At 37.3% G+C, this 14068-nt stretch overlaps 1 protein-coding gene across 2 annotated transcripts in view; it reads right to left on the minus strand.

The window, feature by feature from the left end:
• FAT3 (FAT atypical cadherin 3) overlaps window positions 1-14068 on the minus strand; it is a 559291-nt gene that overhangs the window by 105853 nt on the left and 439370 nt on the right. For both annotated transcript variants that reach the window (XM_068555275.1, XM_068555274.1), the window contains exons 7-8: window positions 4293-4568; window positions 1630-1840 (exon numbers count right to left, since the gene is read on the minus strand). In XM_068555275.1, coding sequence (XP_068411376.1) covers window positions 1630-1840; window positions 4293-4568 — 487 coding nt within the window. The remainder of the gene's footprint in view (window positions 1-1629; window positions 1841-4292; window positions 4569-14068) is intronic.

Genomic DNA, 14068 nt, shown 5'->3' on the forward strand with positions numbered 1-14068 from the left:
ATAAGCGAGGCAGAATTTTCAGCTGGGTGGTAAATTACTCTTAAATTACTCTGAGAACCTCCAAATTTGGTTTCAAAATGTCTGGCTCTCTGAGAGGAGTATATGTAGTAGCCTTCATGACAAATATAAAAAGCAAGTACACACGCAGACAAATGCTTAGAAGATGTTAAGAAAAGTAGAAATAAAACCCTATATCAAAATGATTACAATGTCATGAAACAATGTATATGCATGAATGAATTACGAGAAAAGAAAAAATACATAAGATTAGGGGAAAACTATAGAACGGACATAAAGAGTCCTTGGGTTAGGTGACATTTCCTGTGGCGTTATTTAAATATATGTATTTTAAAGTTTCCCTATATTATTTGTGAAACTAAAAGAACAAGGACTGTGTAAGGAAATAATTAAAATATCCTCTGATAAACAAGAGATGAAAAATAGCGTTTTAAAAAAGAATACTGTCAGGCTTTAGGCTAAAAGGAAATTCCATGGAAATCTGGAAAAGAAAGGGGTGAATTCTCTTGGGGTACCTGGCTTTCTGAACCAACATCTTTTCTTCTTTTTTGGTATAGAGTTTAGCACAGACTCATGTAAAATGTAGGTGCCTAATAAAGGAAATAGTTTTAGATTGTCATTGAATACAGGGGCTATTTTTAAAGAAAGTCATTGGCTTTTTTTCTAATATTTTTTAGTCCAGAACTGTCATTCTAGCATTCATATTTTAATTCAACCACTCACAAAAATGCTCCATATTTACATCAAGGGAAAGAAGCCTTTCCAGCGCTGGCATGAAAGGAAACAGCATTTGGCATTATGCATGACAGACATAATGTTGCAGAACGTTTTGGGAATATGTGGCTTGAATATTCAAAAAAGACAGAACAGGGGAAGGGAAAATAGAGCAGATAAAGGATATTTGTAATTTTTAGGCTCAGAGTCCTGTCTTTGCTTGGACATTCATCTCTTCTGTCATAAATGTTTCCTAACTGTCCAACTGCAAACCATAAGGAAACTATGGTCTTGCTTTCTAGATACTAAAATTGATTTTTAAAAAAAATCTCAAATTTAACAACACGAGAATCTGCATTTATTTATCTGTCAGGTTAAGCGAGCAGTTCAGTACCTACCAACTACTCTGCTACTCAGATCACCTCCAATGAAGTGAGTTTGTGCTAAACCTAACCCTAACCCTAGGAATTTCTGAAGCCCACAGCCCACAGCTCACCTACTGACAAGTAAGCATTGACCTTTAAGATTCAATTCACCGAACTCTCTGGCAGCCCTCAAATGATGGGAGGCTTTGGTTATTTTAGTCTGAGGCCACGGCTTGTTGACCCATCAGTAAAAGCCACCGAGTTTATTACACATTCTTCTCTCTTCTCCATTCCAGAAAAATCCGAGATTGAACACAGTAAAAGGAAACTCCTCCCTCGCTGTCAATGATGGAAAACATATTACTGAAATGCCAAGAACTTGATACACCATCATTGTGCAAATAGGGCAGTTGCTTGGCCAAAGAATTCATCTGGAGACATTCCAGTGGTAACTATGTGAATTTTACATGGTGATAAATACTACTGAGGGTCCAATGCCATGCATGACACTGCAATCTGCACCAGCTCTCACCTGCTTCTATGGTATATATGAGTTCTGCATTTTCCCCTTTGTCTTTGTCCAGAGCCGTCACTTGCAGTACAGCTGATCCCAGAGCAGCCGATTCGAACACAGATGCTTCATACAGCGGGTTGGTAAAGTAAGGGCTGTGATCATTAGCATCTTCCACGTTCACAATGACTCGGGCCAAGTTTCTTCGATAAGGAAACTCCTGATCTCTGACCTTTAGGCAAAATACAAGAAGCAGTAGGACTAAAATCTTTAAGTTGCAAAGAATTCACCTGGCTGTGCCTAAAGTGAAATCAAAATGAAATAATGCACAAAAACTGCTTGACCCAGTCCCAGGCCCAGAGTAGGTATTCAATAAGCAGTGCTATTATAAAGTGAGGACACTGAACACAGTGAGAGCTGGGGCCACGCTGTCTTTATTGCTCAGCATTACGCCTGGCCTCTGGTCTGTGTTCAGTCTGTGCTTGTAGAACTGATGTCAGGATATCACAAACACAGCACTTTCCTCTGCCCCCCCCTCACCCTCCACCCCCCGGAATTTGTGTATACAGTTGCTAACGGAATGGTGGATGGAGGCCCTTGTAAAGGGGAAACTAAAATGTGGAATTAATGAATGCAATGTAGCCATTGTCATTCATTCATTCATTCAACAAACATTTATTATCATCTATTATCTACCAAGTCCTAGGATTGACTCTTGTGGTTCAGCAGTGGATTAGATACAGTTCCTGACCTCAAGAACCTTATAGTTGACTGGGGAATCCAAACAAGTAAGTAGAAAGATACAAGGTCCAGAGGTAAGTGCCAGAATATATGTAATTAGTAAGGATGTTAGCCTAGCTTGGAAGAGGTAACAAAAGCAAGTAGAAGTGGTAAAATGCTGTGGGGGGTGAGGGGGTGGGTGCATGGCATATATTTCAGGCAAGAAGAAACAACATAAATAAAGGCCCAGAACTAAGAGAGAACCCTGACCACTGGGAAGATGAACCAAATCTTAATTTTTGAAATGCGAGACCCCAGCACTGTGAAATCACCAAAGAACCTTGCCTGACTGCTTTAAAGTTTCCCGGGTTTGCATATGGCAGAAGCTTGCAACTAATCAATTCTTTAACTGCAACACATGATTTTGCTATAATTGTATGTAGCATTAATCCAATGTGTGATTTTTGCTTGTTCAATTTTAGATCCCCTAACTTCAGAGAGATTGGAAGAAATTAGAAAATAGACCGAGAAAAGCTATCAAAGGGAAAGGGGTTTTCAGAAATATTACCTAAAAGGAATTGAGCAAAATGACTAAAAGGGCTAAGCTTGGAGAAAGGCAGCATAAAGGAGTTGTTTGCTCTAAATATTCAATTACATAAATGATAAATGATACAGGGTAAGTGCACTGAATTCTAAGTTTGTTCAGGAAAGAATGAACAGAAATGGCCTGAAGAAATCATGAGAATAGAGTTAGTCACTGGCAGTAGATTTCTGCTCCTGAAGAGATATATGCAAAAGCTAGCCGGTGAGCATGATGAGTTTCCCTGTCTGTAGACCGGCCTGCCCCACCCAAGGACCAAACTTGACTCTGTACTTTGGGATTATTGAAATCCAGGTCTGTTCCAATCGAATGTCCAAAGGTGCAGGGACTTTGTCTCTTTTATATCCTCGGTGCCTAGAACAGAATTTAGTATACAGTAGGTGCTTGAGAAATATCTGTTGAACGAATGGATGAATGGCCAGAGGGATGGATCTGATGAACCCTGAGTCCCTCTTCCGTTCCCTGGAGTCTCATCTGGAAACCATAGTCAAAGGCATGGAACTGTAGTTTCTTCTTGCCCAGAGACTTGGAAAGGAAGAGTAGTACTTAGTGGAACAGTACTTCAGCTGTTTGGGAACTGGTAGCATCTTAGTGTATTTTAAAGCCAATCAGTACAAAGATTACATCTCTGCCATCCTACCTGGTCTTAAGGAACTCATGGGGGCCCTGTTACACAGTGGCTGTACAATTGCCCATAGGGTTCTTGGGTAGTTAAAGGAACAGGTTTTAGGTCATAAACAAGGGTGTTTATTACTAATCTTTACTTCCCAATTATGTAAACTAGCCAAACTTTGTTTTAAAATGAAAGCATCTTCTACATAATTTGGAGACCCCATGAACCCAAATTCAACATTCTCTGTAGGCTCTGGTGAGTTTTGAGATCTCTTTTGTGGGCCGGTATTTACCACTAGGTCCAATGCCAGTGCAATAAGTAATCAATCAGTTCTCTAAATGCTTCCAAGGACTGAGCATTGTACAGGTTGAATAAATGATTACCCTTGTAATTAACTTCTCAAGGAACTTCTTTTAAACTTTTCCACAAAATCTTCTGGATGCGAACCAGTACAGAAACACGGCCTGTTCCTTCCCGCTCAAATCAGGCTGTCAGCAGCCTTTACTGAGCGGCCATTGTCTGTAGAGCTCATCTAATATTTCAGTTTGGCAAACATATGGAGTCACTACCTAACAATTGTAATTCCTCACTGAACTAAAAGGGCAAGAATGAATGCAGCCCTGTGGTTGAAAAGACCAGATTTACTACTACTTACAAAATTCAAGGGCCCTGTACATCTGAAGGCTAAGGCATGTGCCTTGGATGATCAGTGATTCTGCTAGGAGAGCATATTAAGCAGTTTAGTCCTACCATTATGTTGAGTATGTGCTTGTCCTGGGCTTCGTGGTCCAGCCTCTCGGCTGTGTAGAGCACGCCAGTGCTGGGGTCAATCCGGAACTTCCTCATGCTGACAGAATCTATGCTGCTGTGGACAGTATAGCTTAGCTTGTGCTTCTCATCTCTGTCTGTGGCTTCAATCTGCAATATCTCGGTATCTGGAAGCACATCCTCGGAAATTGTCACATCGTAATTTGGCTGAGAGAATTCTGGGCCATTATCATTATTATCCAGCACTTTGATAAATACCTATAGTTAAAAGGAGACAAGAGTGATGACTAATGCCAATTTACCCATTTCTAGTAAAAGAGGCTTCCTCCTTCTCTCCTCCCTCTGTGTTCTTGGATCCCAGCTTCTAGCAACTACTTTAATATGTAGGAAGATTCTTATGAAAGCACTCTGTAATTAGAGGTTGACGATAAACCCGTAGTTCACATTAGCAGGAACATAAACTGTGAGGATCAATATTCTCATGATTAAGTGAACAGATGAGACAGCCCCTGGGGTGGGGGGTGATAATTCTAGGAGATTATTTGAGGCACAATGTAAGAGATCACAAGGTGACCTTAGTTTGTTAAGTTCCTATTATCTTACATTGTTGTTATGTGCTTCTTATAGTGGACTTAATGTGGAGGCAGTGACAAGATAAGTAACAAAGAGGCAGGGGAAAGGGAGGTGTGAATAGAGAGGTGGCTCTCCTTCAGATGGGAGGTGTCTAGCAAAGAACATGGTACTAATGATAGTTAAAATATGAAGTTCCCAAGTTGTTTCAAAAATTTTCAGGCAGATTTTATAAAATAATAGCTTAATGAACCCTGAATATTCATCACTCAGCTTTGACAATGATCAATTCATGGCTAACCTTGTTTCATCTTTATGACCACTCATCTCCACCTGTTCCCTCATATTATTTTGAAGCAAGTCCCAGCCATCATATAATTTCAGTGTACATCTCTAAAAGATAGGGACTCAAAATAAACACACACATACACACAATACCACTACTGCATCTAAGCAGAGAAAACAGGAATTCCTTAATGTCTTTAAATATTCAGTTGGTGTTCATACTTCTGTAATTGTTTTGTAATGAGTTATATATGTTTGTGTACATGTGCATATATATTTTCAGTTTCTTTGAACCAGGATATGCAAATAAGGCACAGACATTGCATTTGATTGACATTTCCTTTAATTATCTTTTAATTTGTAGGTTCTCTCTCTATCTTCATCGATTTCTTTGCAATTTTTATGTTGTGATTGTTGGCAATCAAAAAATTGAGCCATTCCCTCTTTAGTTCCCACAGTCTGAATTTTGCTTATTTTATCACCATGGTTTTGTTCTACATGTTCCACTGTCCCGTGTATTTCTTATAACTTGGTAGTTTTATGTAGGAGACAATAAAATTCACATTCAATTTCCTTCTTTTTTTTTTTTTTTGACAGAAATCTTTCATGGGTGATATAGTATATTTCCATCTGGAGAACATAATATCTAGTTCTCTATCTTGTTCTGTGATATTAGCAGCCATTGATGATCATGATATAGATAACATTAATTCATTAAAAATACGAAACAGTAGTGTTTTAATTCTATGATTTCTTCCTCACTTATTAGCTAGAATAGTTCTGAAAAGAAAGTTCTCTTCAATTATTTGGTTACTCTGAAGTACACTTCATGTTGAAAGGGAAGGAGAATTCTTTTCCTTGACCATTTCAAAATAATGAGTTGGTTCTTCAGCTCCTCCCAAAGTGATCAATAAGGTAGTTTTTTTCAAGCACCATTATGAGCTCATGAATTTAATCACATCTGATGTGTTTCTGTCCACTGCAGTTACTATATTTATTGATGCACAAATGGTCCTTCCTTGGCCATGGGGAGCCTCTTCAAGTTGGCTTTTGCAATGTTCTGACACAACCCAAGTAGTCTTTGATAGCTTCCTTGCTTTCCAATAATTTGCTGCTGGTAATTTTTTCAGGGTCATCTTGTACATTTTTTCTGCCCCAGTCTTGAATTATCCATTTCTCCAAGAAGTGTTGGTTTCTTTTTAGTTAGAAGTGGCATTTAGAGACCACAGTCTGGTGCTAGGAATGCTTATTGCTGCTAGCTTTGCTATTTTTTCAGTGGACAGAGTCAGGAAAGTGTTTTGTTTTAAACAATTATTTCATGGGTTCATATTGATACTACCAATTCAAAATTAAGTTGTCAACAACCCTGTCTATCAGTGGCCTGGCACCAGCCCTGGGACCCCCCCGAATCATGTGGCCAGCTGCACTGGGATCCAACCCCATCCACTGTGGGACAGCAGCCACTGCATGTGGCAGGGCCTGGCAGCCAACTGAGCTGACAGCCTACCAGCACATCCACAGTAGTTGGCCTTGCCACAACAAAAGACCCCATGCAGCCCACATAGGAGGCACCACTAGAACATATAGCCCTGGTGACAAGAGGGTAGTGTGCAGCTGGGCTGCAGAGAATGTCTCCTACACAAGGCTACTTCTCCAAGACCGGGAAACATAACTGAACTACCTAATACATAAAACAAACACAGAAAATAAGGTAAAATGAGGAGACAGAGTAATGTGTCCTAAATGAAAGAACAAGACCAACCCCCAGAAGAAGAACTAAGCATAGGGGAGATGAGCAATCTACCCCCATAGAAGTTAAGAGGATGATCATAAAGATGCTTAACGAGCTTGGGGAAAGAATGGATGAGCAGAGTCATAAGTTTTAACAAAGAGTTAGAAAATATAAAGAAAACCAGAGAGAGCTGAGGAACATGATAACTGAAGTAAAAAAATACTCTAGAAGAAGTCAACAGTAGATTAGATGATACAGAGGAAAGGATCAGTGAACTAGAAGACAGAATAGTGGAAATCCCAAGCTAAACAGAAAAAAAAAAAAAAAAGAATTAAAAAAAATGAGAATAATTTAAGAGACCTCTAGGCCAACATCAAGCACACTAAGAAGCACACTAAAGGTCCCAGAAAGAGAATAGAGAGAGAAAGGGGCAGAGAGCATACTTGAAGATATACTAGCTGAAAATTTTCCTAACCTGGGAAAGGAAACAGACATCCAGGCCCAGTAAGTACAGAGAGTCCACACCAAGACAAATAATAATAAAAATGTCAAAAATTAAAGATACTGATCCTTTTTTATAATTTTTATTTTTTTTAAATTTATTTTTAAAATATTTATTTATTTGGCTGCACGAGTCTTAGTTGCAGCATGCAGGATCTTTCATTGTGGTGCATGGGCTCCAGAGCGCTCGGGCTTAGTTGCCCTGTGGCATGTGGGATCTTAGATCCCTGACCAGGGATTGAACTTGCATCCCCTACATTGGAAGGCAGATTCTTAACCACCGGACAACCAGGGAAGTCCCAAGAGAGATCCTTAAAAGCAGCGAGAGAAAAGCAACTAGTTGTAAACAAGGGAACTCCCATAAGACTATCAGCTGACTTTTCAGCAGAATATTTGCAGGCCAGAAGGAAATGGCATAATATATCCAAGTGCTGAAAGGGAAAAAAGCCTACATCCAAAAATAATCTATCTGGTAAGGATATCATTCAGAACTGAAGGAGAGATAAAGAGTTTTGAAGACAAGCAAAAGCTAAAGGAGTTCATCACCACTAAAACAACCTTACAGGAAATGTTAATGGGATTTCTCTAAGTGGAAAAGAAAAGGCCACAAATAGAAATTAAAAAAATTATGATGGGAAAAATCTCACTGGTAAAGGCAAAATATAGTAAAGGTAGTGGACCAAGCACTTATAAAGCTAGTAGGAAGGTGAAAAGACAAAAACAGTAAAATCATCTTTATCTACAATAAGTAGATAAGGAATACACAGAATACAAAGATGTAAAATATGTTGTCAAAAACATAAAATGTGGGGGGAAAGGAGTAAAAATGTGGGGCTGTTAGAATGCATTTAAACTTAAGAAATCATCAACTTAAAATAGATACCCATACATATTAGATGTTATATATGAATCTCATGGTAACCACAAATCAAAAACCTTTAATAGACACAAAAATAATAAAGAGAAAAGAATCCAAACAAACACTAAAGATAGTCATCAAATCACAAGGGAAGATTGCAAGAGAAGAAAAGGAACAAAGGAGAACTACAAAAACAAGCAGAAAACAATTAACAAAATGGCAATAAGTATATATCCGTCAATAATTACTTTAAATGGAAATGGACTAAATGTTCCAACAAAAGACATAGAGTGACTGAATGGATAAAAAAGAAACCAAGACCTACATATATGCTGCCTACAAGAGACTCACTTCAGATCTAGAGACAGGTACAGACTGAAAGTGAGAGAATGGGAAAAAGTACTCCATGCAAATGGAAATCAAAAGAAAGCTGGAGTAGCAATACTTAGACAAAATAGACTTTAAAACAAAGACTGTAACAAGGGACAAAGAAGGGTATTACATAATGTTAAAGGGATCAATCCAATATATATCAATCTTATATATCCAAGAAGATATAACAATTGTAAATATACATTTACTCAACATAGGCACACATAAATACATATAGCAAATATTAACAAACATAAAGGGAGAAAATAACAGTAATACAATAATTGTAGGGAACTTTAACACTCCACTTATGCCGATGGACAGATCATCTAGACAGAAAATCAATAAGGAAACATTGGCCTTAAATGACACATTAACCACATGTACTTAATTGATATATATATATATATATATATATATATTTATATAATATATAGACCATTACATTCAAAAGCAACAGAATACACATTCTTTTCAGACACACATGGAACATTCTCCAGGAGAGATCACGTGCTAGGCCACAAAATAAATCTCAATAACTTTAAGAGTATTGAAATCATATCAATCATCTTTTCCAACCACCACATTATGAGACTAGAAATCAACCACAAGAAAAAAACTGTAAAAAACGCAGATGTAGAAGCTAAACCATATGCTACTAAACAACCAATGGGTCACTGAGGAAATCAAAGAAGAAATCAAAAAAATACCTGGAGACAAATGAAAATGGAAACACAATGACCCAAAATTTATGGGATGCAGCCAAAGCAATTCTAAGAGGGAAGCATAACGATGTAAGCCTACCTCAGGAAACAAGAAAAACCTTTAGCCAGACTCATCAAGAAGAAAAGGGAGAGGGCCCAAATAAATAAAATTAAAAATGAAAGAGATGTTACAACTGATACCATAGAAATACAAAGGATCATGAGATTACTATGACAAATTTTATGTCAATAAAATGGACAACCTAGAGGAAACAGATAAATTCCTAGAAACTTATAATCTCCCAAGACTGTACCAGGGAGGTAGAATATAGGAACAGATCAATTACCAGTACTGAAACTGAATCAGTAATCAAAAAACTCCCAACAAACAAAAGTCCAGGACCAGATGGCATCACAGGTGAATTCTACAAAACATTTCAAGAGTCAGTATCTATGCTTCTCAAAATAGTCCAGAAAATTGAAGAGGAAGGAAGGCTACTGAACTCATTCTATGAGGTCCGCGGAACCCTGATACCAAAACCAGACAAAGATACCTGCCAAAAAGAAAATTAGAGGCCAATATCACTGATGAACATAGATGCAAAAATCCTCAACAAAATACTAGCAAACAGAATCCAAGAGCACATTAAACGGATCATACACCATGATCAAGTGGGATTTATCCCAGGGATGGAAGGATGGATGGTTCAGTATCCGCAAATCAGTCAATGTGATACACCATATTAACAAATTGAAGAATAAAAATCATATGATAATCTCAGTAGACGCAGAAAAGGCTTCTGACAAAATTCAACATCCGTTTATGATAAAAACTCTCAACATAGTGGGTATAGAGGGAACACACCTCAACATAATAAGGCCCATATATGACAAACCCACAGCCAACATCATACTTAATGGTGAAAAACTGAAAGTATTTCCTGTAAGAAAGGAACAAGGCAAGGATGCCCACTCTCATCATTTTCATGCAATTGGAAATCCTTTTACGTATTGGAAATCCTAGTCACAGAAATCAGACAAGAAATTTAAAAATTCAAATTGGAAAAGAAGAAGTACAACTGTCACTGTTTGCAGATGCCATGATACTATATATAGAAAATGCTAACACCACCAAAACAAAACTATTGGAACTGATAAATAAATTCCATAAAGTTGCAGGATACAAAATTAATATACAGAAATCTGCTGCATTTTTATACACTAATGATGAACTATCAGAAAGAGAAATTAAGAAAACAATCCAACTTACAATGGTATCAAAAAGAATAAAATACCTAGGAATAAATCTAACCAAGAAGGTAAAAGACCTGTACTCAAAACTATAAGACACTGATGAAAGAAACTGACAATGACACAAACAGATGGAAAGATATACCATCTTCTTAGATTGAAAGAATTAATATTGTTAAAATGACCATACTACCTAAGGCAATCTACAAATTCAATGCAATCCCTATCAAAAAAATTGGCATTTTTCACAGAACTAGAACAAATAATTCTAAAATTTGTATGGAAACACAAAAGACCCCAATCTAGAGAAAGAAGAAAAAAGCTGGAGGTATCATGCTACCTGATTTCAAACTATCCTACAAGGCTACATTAATCAATGCAATATGGTACTGGCACCAAAACAGAGACATAGATCAATGGAACAGAACAGATAGCCCGAAATAAACCTATGCTTATATGGTCCATTAATCTATGACAAAGGAGGCAAGAATATACAATGGTGAAAAGCCAGCCTCTTCAGTAAATGGTGTTGGAAAACCTGGACAGTTATATGCAAAAGATCAAACTGAACTACTTTCTTACACCATATGCAAAAATAACCCAAAATGGATTAAAGACTTAAATGTAAGAGCTGAAATCATAAAACTCTTAGAAGAAAACATAGGCATAACACTCTTTGACGTTGTGTTAGCAATATATTTTTTGAATATGTCTCTTCAGGCTATGGAAATAAAAGCCAAAAAAGCCAAAAACAAAACCAAATGGGACTACATCAAACTGAAAAACATTTGCATAGTGAAGGAAATTATCAACAAAACAAAAAGGCAACCTGCTGAATGGGAGAAGATATTTGCCAATGATATATCTGATAAGGGGTTAAATATGCAAAATATACAAAGAACTCATACAACTCAACATCAAAAACCCAACCTGAATAAAAAATGGGCAGAGGACCTGAATAGACATTTATCCAGAGAAGACATACAGATGGCCAACAGACACATGAGAAGATGCTCAACATCACTAATCATCAGGGAAATGCAAATAAAAACCACAATGAGATATCACTTCACACCTGTTAGAATGGTCAAAAAGACCACGAATGACAAACGTTGATGAAGAGGCTGAGAAAAGGAACCCCTCATGCACTGTTAGTAGGAATGTAAATTGGTACTGCTGCTATGGAAGACAGTATGGAGGTTCCTAAAAAATTTAAAATTGAACTACCACATGATCCAGAAATCCCACTTCTGGGTATTTTTCTGAAGAAAAAAAAGCACTAATTTGAAAAGACATATGTACCCTTATGTTCATGGCAGCATTATTTACTATAGCCAAGATATGGAAGCAACCTAAGTGTCCATCAATAGATGAATGGATAAAGAAGGTGGTGTGTGTGTGTGTGTGTGTGTGTATATACATACACACAGAAACACACACACAAACAATGGGATATTACTCAGCTATAAAAAAGAATGAAATCTTGCCATTTGCGACAGTATGGATGGACATAGAGAGTATTATGCTAAGTGAAATAACTCAGAAAAGGACAAATACTCTATGATTTCATTTATATGTGGAATCTAAAAAACAAAGCAAACATAACAAAACAGAAACAGACTCTTAGATACAGAGAACAAATTGGTGGTTTCCAGAAGGGAGAGAAGTAGGGAAATAAGTGAAATAAATTAAGGGGATTAAGAGGTACAACTTCCAGTTACAAGGTAAATAAGTCACAGGGATGTAATGTACAGCAAAGGGAATACAGTATAATTAATAATATTATAGTAACTTTTTATGGTGACAAATGGTAAGTAGACTTATCATGGTGATCATTTTGTAATGTATAAAAATATCGAGGCATTATGTTGCACACCTGAAACTAATACGATATTGTAAGTCAATTATACTTCAATAAAAAACAAAACAAAAGACAATATTAAGGTACCCATCAAGGTTTTTACTTAATCTCATTCTTTTTACCTGTCTATCTTCTTTCTCATGCTCAATGACATCACCATAATTAGTCACCTATCTGAATGTTCACATATCTGAAATACATGCTCAAGTCTCCGAATAACACCAACATTGTTATTATAATCACATTACAATTATGGTCATTCAAAGTAATTTGATATTATTTTGTCTTTTTGTCCTTCGGATTTATCCCACTAGGCATATACAGTCAAATTAGTATATGTAAAGTCACTTAGAATAGTTCTTCCCTGTGCATACATGCTCCCAACTGGATACACATATATGTTCATCTGCTTCCATTTACTTTCAAATTTTAGACTTGCTTTTTTAACATTTAATTTTGTTTTATGTTATATGTAAAATTACCAATGTTAAATTTACAAAAAGTTATAGTCAAGCTTAGCTTCTGTATCTTTCTCTTTCATGTATTCCCTTCTTCTTCAGGTAAACTTTTTTTTTTTTCCAGTAATGTTACATTTTATCCATCTATTTTATTAATATTAACATACTGTATACACTCCCCTCAACACGCTATTTCACTTAACATTATATCCGGGGTCCCCAACCCCTGGGCGGTGGACCGGTAACAGTCCGTGGCCTGTTAGGAACCAGGGCTGCACGGTGGCGGGTGAGCGGCAGGCAAGCGAGCGAAGCTTCATCTGCCGCTCTCCATCGCTTCCCATCACTCACATTACCACCTGGACCATTCTCCCTCCCCTCCTCGTGGAAAAAGTGTCTTCCATGAAACCGCTCCCTGGTGCCAAAAAGGTTGGGGACTGCTGCATTATATCGATAGTTCTCAACTGAGGATGACTTTGTCTCCTGGGGTCATTTCACAATGTCTGGAGACATTTTTGGTTGTCACAGCTCGGGGGAGGGATTTTCCTAGAACCTAGTGGATAGAAGGCAGGGGAGTTGCTAAACATCCTAAAATGCACAGGATAACCCCCTGCAACAAAGAGCTATCTGACTCAAAAGGTCAATAATGTTGCTGCTTTATATCACGAAGACCATGTTACAGCAGTACAGAAATACTTTTCCATGGATAAATGTATCATAGTTAACTCAATCAGTCCTCTATTGATGTGCATTCCTATTTTTGCTCTTCGAATGACCATGCAATGAAGAGCCTTGTGCTTGTGTCTTTTCACGTTTTTGCTAACATATATTTCTGTCCCTAGAATTGGGATCGCTGAATCAAAGGAGAAGTGCTTATATGGTTTTGTGAGATACTTCCCATATTCCCCTACCTGTAAGTTTGATCACTTTGCCTTTCTATAGCAGTATTTAAGAATGACTGTCTTCCCACAGCCTTGCCAACGGAGCATGCTGTAAAACTTTTGGGCTTTTGGCCAATTTGATAGATGAGAACTGTCATCTCAATGTATTTTAAATTTTCCTTTCTCTTGTTATGAGTGAGGTTGAGCATCTTTTCATATGTTTAAGAACCATTTGCATTTCTTTTTCTGTTAAAACTATATCAGTTCACTCTTCTACGGGTTAGATG

Source organism: Eschrichtius robustus, chromosome 11, assembly GCF_028021215.1.
Source record: "Eschrichtius robustus isolate mEscRob2 chromosome 11, mEscRob2.pri, whole genome shotgun sequence".
Taxonomy (NCBI): Eukaryota; Metazoa; Chordata; class Mammalia; order Artiodactyla; family Eschrichtiidae; genus Eschrichtius; species Eschrichtius robustus.